Raw genomic sequence first — 8,362 nt, 5'->3', positions numbered from 1 at the left:
GAGAATTGGGTAGTGCCCTGGTTTTTAATCAGATTTTTAATGGATCCGTGTGCCTTAAACATTTTACCTCTTTAATTGGCAGGTAACATTTGTCATCTTCCTTTTTCCAAGCTTTTCAGAAGGTGGCACCTGAGATTTCACTGCAGAGCCATTAAACCCTTGAAAAAAATGACAGAAAGTGGTGGGCAGGAACAGTCAAGATGGATAACAACAGTTATTATGAGCACAGCTCTGCAGGTACAATACCACTTGTCAAGAGCAGCATCTGACTCACTAAGAAATGCTGAAAGAAGCATTTCCTATATTCTATATGTGGAAATATTATATGCAATGTCAATTAATATAGTTTTTTGAGGATAAAACAGTGATAATAGTCTGAAGTTACTTCTACTATAGTACTGGTTCTTTCTTGTGTGTGTGTGGTTTTAGTCCTAGCTACTTCTGTACCTATTTAGTATTCTTACCATGTGCTATTCTGAGTTACACCGCTCTAGGATTGTCCTCCTGACTCATCACTTTTGCACTGCACTGATGCTGCTTTCAATTAGCACTATAAATAATTTCATCAGAAACGTTTTTAATTTTCTGAATTTCTCCCTAAACACTTTATTTTCTATTACACAGTGTCAACATTGGGGTAGACTATTACTCAGTAAGTGTGCAATTCAGTTTAAAATGTTGAGTCTTACAGATATTGATGTATATTTATATCTGTTAATATCAGAAGCCTAGACTGTGTTCCCCAGTAAAGTGAAAGGGTATGTCAAGAAGCTGGTAATTAGTTTCTGCAGCTGAGGCCAATTTCATGCCAGCTGGAGAGAATTTAGAGGCAAGAGGGCTTTGATTCACAAGCAAGGATATCTTATGCTAGCTTGGCTGACAAGGTTATCACCCCATCTCTGCTGTATAAATGGGTGAATGGTGTTGAAGTAATTCCTGAATCATCTCAGTTTAAAGCCTGTTCTTATTTGCCTGCTTGTCTTGGAATGACAGCCTGTAAGCTGTTCCAGTCTGGGAACTGCTTCAAGACCAACTTAATCTTTAATATGGTGAGAGGCATCGGAGGGCGGTGATCTCATCAGCTCTACCAGCATAACTCACTCCTATTAATAAGAGCCCCAGCTCTACTCAAAACTACTGCTGTTAGTAAGGACTCCTAGTGAGCAAAGATATGGAAATAGCTGAATACAAATCTAAGATGGCTTTTCTTTTATAAAGGTAGTGCTTTGTATCAGTTTTGGTTATGAGCTTTCTCTTTTCCCTGTGCAGCTATTATATATCTTATACCTGTTATTTATATTTGTACATTAAATAATTCACTATCAGCAGTGGCTTTGAAGCAGAAGGTTTTTCCAAAATTGTAGTTAGACCTCATAAGCAGCTGTAATTGAGTGTTCCCCCTTTCCAGACCAATTGAAAGCATAACATTTCTGGTTACTGTCTCCTTCAGGGTTCGCTTGCTGTCCTGACTTTACTTTGTACTCTTCCACTAAATCACAACACTTCCCTATATAGGCAGGTTGGCTACATTTAAATGGGTAGGTTGAAGAACATGTTATTAGCTAAAAAGGATTCGGTGATTTAATCTTTAAAATGTGTGTGTTTGAGCAGATTCAGTAGAACATACTGCAGAAATGCTTTTTGCAGGCTGAAAAATATATCCAAACCCACCATTCTGTAGATGATTATATTGCATAGTGCAATGTTCTAGTTTTCCTGAGTGGATTGCATTCTGTCAAAAAGCTTTAAAGAAAATCATGTCTCATGCAGATTTTCTGAACTATCTTCCAAATGAAATGCTGACATCTGTGAAAATAATGCAGTCTAATTAACTGGAGTCATAGAAACACACTACTGTATGTTCCTCACTTCTGCAAATCCTCCTTTAGCACATCTCACAAAAATAGACTGTAAAATGTTTGAGCTTCTTTATGTATTATGCAAGAGTTTCCTGAGGCAAACTGAATGTATGCATACAAAATTGTCATTCAATGTTTGATAACTTCCAATGCAAATATTTCAAAATTTCATTAACTGAAAAAGTTTGATTAACATTTTACTACTTTTTTAATGCAAGTGGAAGAAAAAATATTTTTTAAACAATGACACTAAAGTTCTGTCTATAATGGTTCAGACGATGCTTTAAGACTATTTCTATCATCTAACTTGTTGGCTGAAAACATACTTTAAAAATAACCTTTTAAAATTTATTTAGAATCATGAAATTTCTACAATTCTACAGAGGCAACAACACCGAGTTCGATATTCAGAATCAGTGGAAATGGGATCCGTGATTTTTTCTGTTTCTGGTACAGTACTTTGAAGTTTATGCTTTTAAACTCCTGAACTCTAATGAGGTACATGATCAGGCCCTGTTGTAGGCTACACTGAACTGAATAAAGCTGCCTTGTTGGAATGTCATGCAATAGTGGGAGGAGCTGTGCTGTGATAGCCTGTAAATCAGAGGACGGAGCAGAGAACTTTGGGGGTTAAACATTTTAATTGGTTTTTACTTTTTTTGGACTTATTGTAGAACAGCTACATTAGATTTGGTGATCATCAGCCGAACTGTTTAGTAAATTCTTGTTATAACTGAGCAAACATATTGAGTGCCACTATGTGTAAGACAGCCATCAAGATCTTTAGTATTCATAGCTACAAACAGAAGAGTGAACCAAGACCCTTGGCTTTCATCTTCCAAGTTGCAGATCTGGTGGTAGCAGAGGAGTTAGGGAAAGGATTCTTTGAGGAGGTTTGATTAGGAAATCACTGAAACTGCAAACATGAAATACCTATCCTTCCTTTTTAGAGCAGAAGATGCTTTAGACAGGTAGACAAGATCCTTTCTCTGAACTATGAGGATTAAAAAGGCATGCATTGGCCTCATCTTTTGCATCCTTGATTGTTAAGACTCCTAAACTTCAGCCTTCCTAACTTTCCCTTTCAGAATAACTTAGTTGACAGGGTTATGATTCCATTTTTCACGGTAGACAGTTTAGCTAACTTTTAAGATGTTACAGGTGTGTTTATCTCATTTAGAAATGGGACTTCCTGAGCTCTTCAATCAATCTTTGCATTTGTCCTAAATTAATTCCTTTATAGCAGTTGCTTGTTCCTGAAGCATGTACTTTCAAAGGCATTCACATGTCTGTACTTTGAGTGGATTGAACAGTTGGGGGTTTTTTTGATGTTATGGTAGAAACTAACCTCCGAGTTATTTGTAGTTTTATCTTAAAATTACTAGTCATCACTGGCCAAATCTCATGATTGCATTTCCCTGTCAAGATGTGTAAATTCATTCACATCTTTTGTTCCATCGCCTTTTAAACTAATGGTTGAATAAGAATTCTGCTTCCTGGTTTGTGGTGAGAACTTAATCACATTACTGCCATGATGTGTACATTTACATCAGTTTCTTCAGTAGGTGTTGCATTTATACTGTCAGACACTCAAGAATTGCTTATGACAGGGGAAGAACAGTTTTCCAAAAGAATTCAGAAGTTCATAAACATTCATCGGAACAGTTTTTTGGTTTTGTCAGCTGCTCTTCATGGACCAGAAGAATGGAATGTCATGTTTAGGATTCAAAGAAGGTATGATTTCAACATCAAACCAGATTTTTTATTGCTAGGAAGAAATGAAGTAGCAGTCCTAGATTCGGGGATATTATTTTAGGAATTATTTTCAGGAATGTGAATTTTATTTTGCTAATGCACTGCAAAATTATTTAAAGCATATGTTTATGAATGGCAAATGAAAAGAATATGAAGTGAATTAATCTGACATGTCGTAGGTAACCAAAGAGGACGTTCCTCAAAACATAGCAAATAACATCCCTTTCAATCATTTTAGGGCTACGTAATATAATTCTTTTTAAAGTCTTCTCTTGACCTGGAAAAGTAGGCAGTTTTCTTAGCTCTGTCAGCATCTTTTCATAGTAATTTTCAAAACAGAACAGGCAAGTTTCCTTCATGAGAAAAGGCTTCATTGTAAAGCGCAGATTCTTTACCAGCTTTTAAATCTGTTTACTTGGAACAGTGTCTGTTATACAGAGCTAGAACAATTGAAATAATTAATGTTATTTTACATCAAAAGTATAAAACTGGACATTAAAACTGGTTTGTTTAAAACTTTGTGATTTCTAATGAATCCTGAAAACTTGCATGTTTCAGTACGTACCTGCTGACAACAGTTATCAGATTGTGCTCCATACTTGTAGTCAAAACTATTTTCTGGTAGGTATGGTAGTCCTGACTGCAGCTGATTTTTGCTCAAGACTAGTGCAGTCTTTGATTTTTACCTCCTTGAAATTAGCACCAGTTTCGTTAAATCCTGGGCAAACTGCCAAATGCTGATAAGTAGCAGAGTGTATGGGATGAAATGTAGGAAATCTATTACCCATTTGTGAAAATTCCATAAATTTTCATGAAAGGTCTTAAAAGCTCTGCCACCATTCAGCAAGACATGTTATTCAGCTGATGGCAATGCAAATTGTCAATATCTACTTTGTGGTTAACGTACAACGGATGTGTTGATCACTAACAAATGCGATGTTTTGAAACTGTATTCCATTTGGCAAGTCAGTAATTTTATTAAAATAAAAATAATAGTTTTGTCATTGCAGGCCATACCAAATTGATGTTGACAAGGCACAATTATATTCTATATGCATGTGCTTTCCCACTACCTGGCAGCTTGGAGTTCTGCTATTGTATGTAAATCACTGACTGAGCTTTTGCACTGGTGGGGTTGAAACTTGTGCCATATTCTCTCAAACTACAAGTCAGCTATCGGATTTCTTAAAAAACAAAGTCCCCTGGTATTTTCAGGTCTTTCTGTATTACTGTTTCTTTCTGCTTATCTATGGTTTTGTTGCAATTGTGGAAGGTTTATTTTTTTATTATTATTAACAAGAAGCTTATAGGATTGTTGTTCAACAGCATAAACACTTTATGTAGGGTTGTGTGTATCATGGGGGAAGTGGGAGAAAAGCAATCTTTATCATCACAGCTCAAACGAGCATTCCACTAATATCCGCGGTAAATCTCTATGTTAACTTTTAAACACCTTGGAGTAAAGACCAGCTAATGGCCAGTGTTCTGCCCATTGATCAAATTAATAAAATACAAACTAAGTTTAGACTTGCAGTAATTGGACGCAAAACTATTGATAGAAATGGATTTTCATGGATCTAAGTAAGTACATGTAGTTGTTTCTTTGTTGCACTTCATTCATTCATGCTTTGCTTAGCCCATTGCTTGTATTAGTGAAGTTGCATCCATTTATTTCCCTAATCCCTAGATGTAAATCAAACCAGCTTCTGCATCAGATTTTAGCAAAACTCAACAGTGACCAGAGTAACTACTCAGCACCTGCCTATAACATTTATTTTTGCTAATTAGAAGAACGAGCAGCCAAGTTCAGATCAGATACTTAACCAGCATGGGTCTTAATGTGAATGAGTCCAAGTCATAAAACAGATTGAGGGGACAAACAGGTGGTAGTCACTAGGGGAGATCACAGGGGAGTATACAATTGAGCAGCTGGGCACTTTGTTTGGATTAAATTTTTGATTATTTAATACTCCTCATTCTTTGTTGTTAAGTCCCTATCATGTTTTAGCTCTACAACAAAAAACGGCAACATTACCTTTGTTGTCATTGCTACAACACACTTAAGATGCAAGTGTTAAGGAGAGTCTCTCTGCTTGCTTAAGCTTTGATCTCTCTCTCTTCCATGACTGCACTGAATGACAACTGATGCTAGTGTTTTAAATCTTCAGATTTCATTCTCAAGAATGAATGCATATGAATAACATTATTTATAGAAAGAGAAGGAATTTCAGGGTAAATTATTTGAATGAACAAGTCTTTACATGAAATTCTTATGAGAATTATCCCATTATCTTAATCACATCTGATGTACAGATTGCTATATTTAGATAGTACATGACAAAGATTTAGTTCAAATTCTGAAGTATTTTTAGCACAGTGGTTTTTTAGATACTTTCAAAGCCATAAAGAAAACCCTAACATTTTTTTACTGGCACTGAGAATGGACAGTCTTCAACAATATAGCAGAAGAGGGTTTAGTCCTCTGAATGTACACATGCTTAAGAAGTGTTGACTGATTGTCAAAGAGCCCTAGAAAAAGAAATGAGCCCTTCCAAATCCCACCTAAATGGGACAGATGGCTATACAAACAGCATGAACTCTCCAGTTGCCTTTAAGGATAAAAGCAATCTTCCATGTCCTTGTGGTGAAGGCACAGTAAGAAGTTGTTCACATCATGTGGGAATGCTTTTTGAGTTTTATGGCTTAACAAATTAAATGTGCATTCTAAAAGTAACCTTAACCTTAATATATTTTGATGTGCAGATTCCTGGGCAGTAATTTACGTGTAATACCAGTTCATAATACTGCTGAAACTGTTAAGTTAATGCTAACTATAGCTAAGGTAAGTCTGGTTGCATATAATTAAAAATATTAGTTCTGAGTATATTAGATCCAGAAAAAGCCAAGAATCATAAAATATTTATTTTTCCTTAATGGAACTTTTTGGGTCATATTGACCACAATCCATGCAATACATTGAGGTTGGACTGTTACTCTGATGCTTTAGCTGAGTCTTTATTGTTAAAGTAACTTTAAAGGCTCTTAATAGCATCTATGAAGACAAATTAGATATTTAAGAGCTAATTCAGCTCTTATTTACCACTGTTAAGTTAGGATGTCTTCACTTCATTTACTAGTGCAGAACCAGCATGAGATCTAAATATGTAATGACTTCAACTTAAAGTAAAAATGCCAATCTGAAAACTCTAGTTACTTATGTATTTTTAATGATGCACATACTAGTATATTATTTCTACAGCTTAATGAGTGTAATTTTTCTGTGTTTCTGCGACATATCCTGCATGCATCAACACATTATTAATTAAATCTATTTACTGAACCTCTTTAAAGAACATTTTTCCATGAAAATTCTAACTTAGATACTAACTATAATAGTACTAGCAGCATCCCATGTACAAAAAATAAGAAGAGCAGGTTGAATTACATGTTAGGAATCAAATATGAATTTACATTTTATCCTTTTCTGAAATGGGCATCTCGAAATAATAAGCATTAACCTATTCAGAGTATTTATCATTTTTTAAATGTGTAAGCTACATCTCGCTTATTATATATGGCAAAAGTTGTTAAATACTTATTACAATGTTGAACACTGTACTTAAACTTTTTATGGAATCTACTGATGTCTGGCCCCATCTCTTAATCTAAACACTTTTAAGATTACTGCTGATCATATAAACTTGAATTTGCTTTTCTACTTGTTCAGAATGTTTACACCAAATTTCAACAGGAGAGCCCCATAAGAAGTGATGATAGTATATACCACAAATCTATTGGTTGCCATTACATTATTTCTTACTGATACAGTACAGAGCCAGTTTAATGAGCTCATCTTTTGCCAGACAATCCCTTAACTGGTATAGGGCCTAAAAAATGAACTTTTTTGCCCCAGGTTAACAGACATGGCCAAGGGAGCAATACCATCCAACCAGTCCTGGGCTACCATACCCAACTGCCGTTGAAATACTATCCAGATAATCAGATGCAATGCTGACAGGACTGGTTATTTTAGGACTGGTCTTGCACCTAAAGGGATACATCACATCACCTCTGTGTACATCATTTCTGAAGTAGATAATCAGGAAACATGATTCAGATTTCACTGCTGAATAATTTTACATTTGTACTATTTGAAAAATAAGATGTTGAATATTTTGTTACCTAAGAGTTACTGTGTCCTACTCATAACATTTTTCTTTCCTCTAAGGTAGCTTCTAAGCCACAAGCAGATGATACTCGTTACAAAATAGCAATGGCAAAATCCCAAATAATAGAAAACAGTCCAGTTTGGAAGATGCTTCAGGACTACCAGTTGCATTGTAATTAATTTAGTATTTGGGGTTTTTATTCATAAATAGAGTGGCTACATTTTAAACAAAATACTGAATGTTCTTAAAAATATAGTTACATTTCAAAAGACTATATACAACTTATGCATTTGGAATGGAAATTTATATTAAATAACTATACAGTGAAAAGTAGCATACATTATATCAAATGTGCATTCTAAGAAAAAAAAAAAAAAGTTGCTTAACTGCACTATAGAAAAGCCATCCTTATTTTTAACCTGATTCTGAACTTATAAGCTCATCTGTTTATAATAATTTCCCAAAATATTTAATATATCTTAAGGAAAACTCTATCATTAAAGATAAGGATGATCAAAACAATTCCAAAATATAGGTTTCCCATGCATAAACGGGTATATGTATTAAATCTTATATGGT

General features: G+C 34.9%; 1 protein-coding gene across 1 annotated transcript; it reads left to right on the top strand.

Annotated features, from left to right (window-relative positions):
* Nucleotides 1-7,962, top strand: C12H1orf146 (chromosome 12 C1orf146 homolog). Its single transcript, XM_030032883.2, has 5 exons — nucleotides 1-237; nucleotides 2,216-2,309; nucleotides 3,425-3,593; nucleotides 6,378-6,460; nucleotides 7,847-7,962. Exons 1-5 carry the CDS (start codon nucleotides 169-171, stop codon nucleotides 7,960-7,962), a joined length of 531 nt encoding a protein of 176 aa, XP_029888743.1. The 5' UTR covers nucleotides 1-168.
* Nucleotides 7,963-8,362: the final 400 nt, after the last annotated feature.

Source organism: Aquila chrysaetos, chromosome 12 (assembly GCF_900496995.4).
Source record: "Aquila chrysaetos chrysaetos chromosome 12, bAquChr1.4, whole genome shotgun sequence".
NCBI lineage: Eukaryota > Metazoa > Chordata > Aves > Accipitriformes > Accipitridae > Aquila > Aquila chrysaetos.
This window is presented reverse-complemented; position numbering and strand designations above follow the sequence as displayed.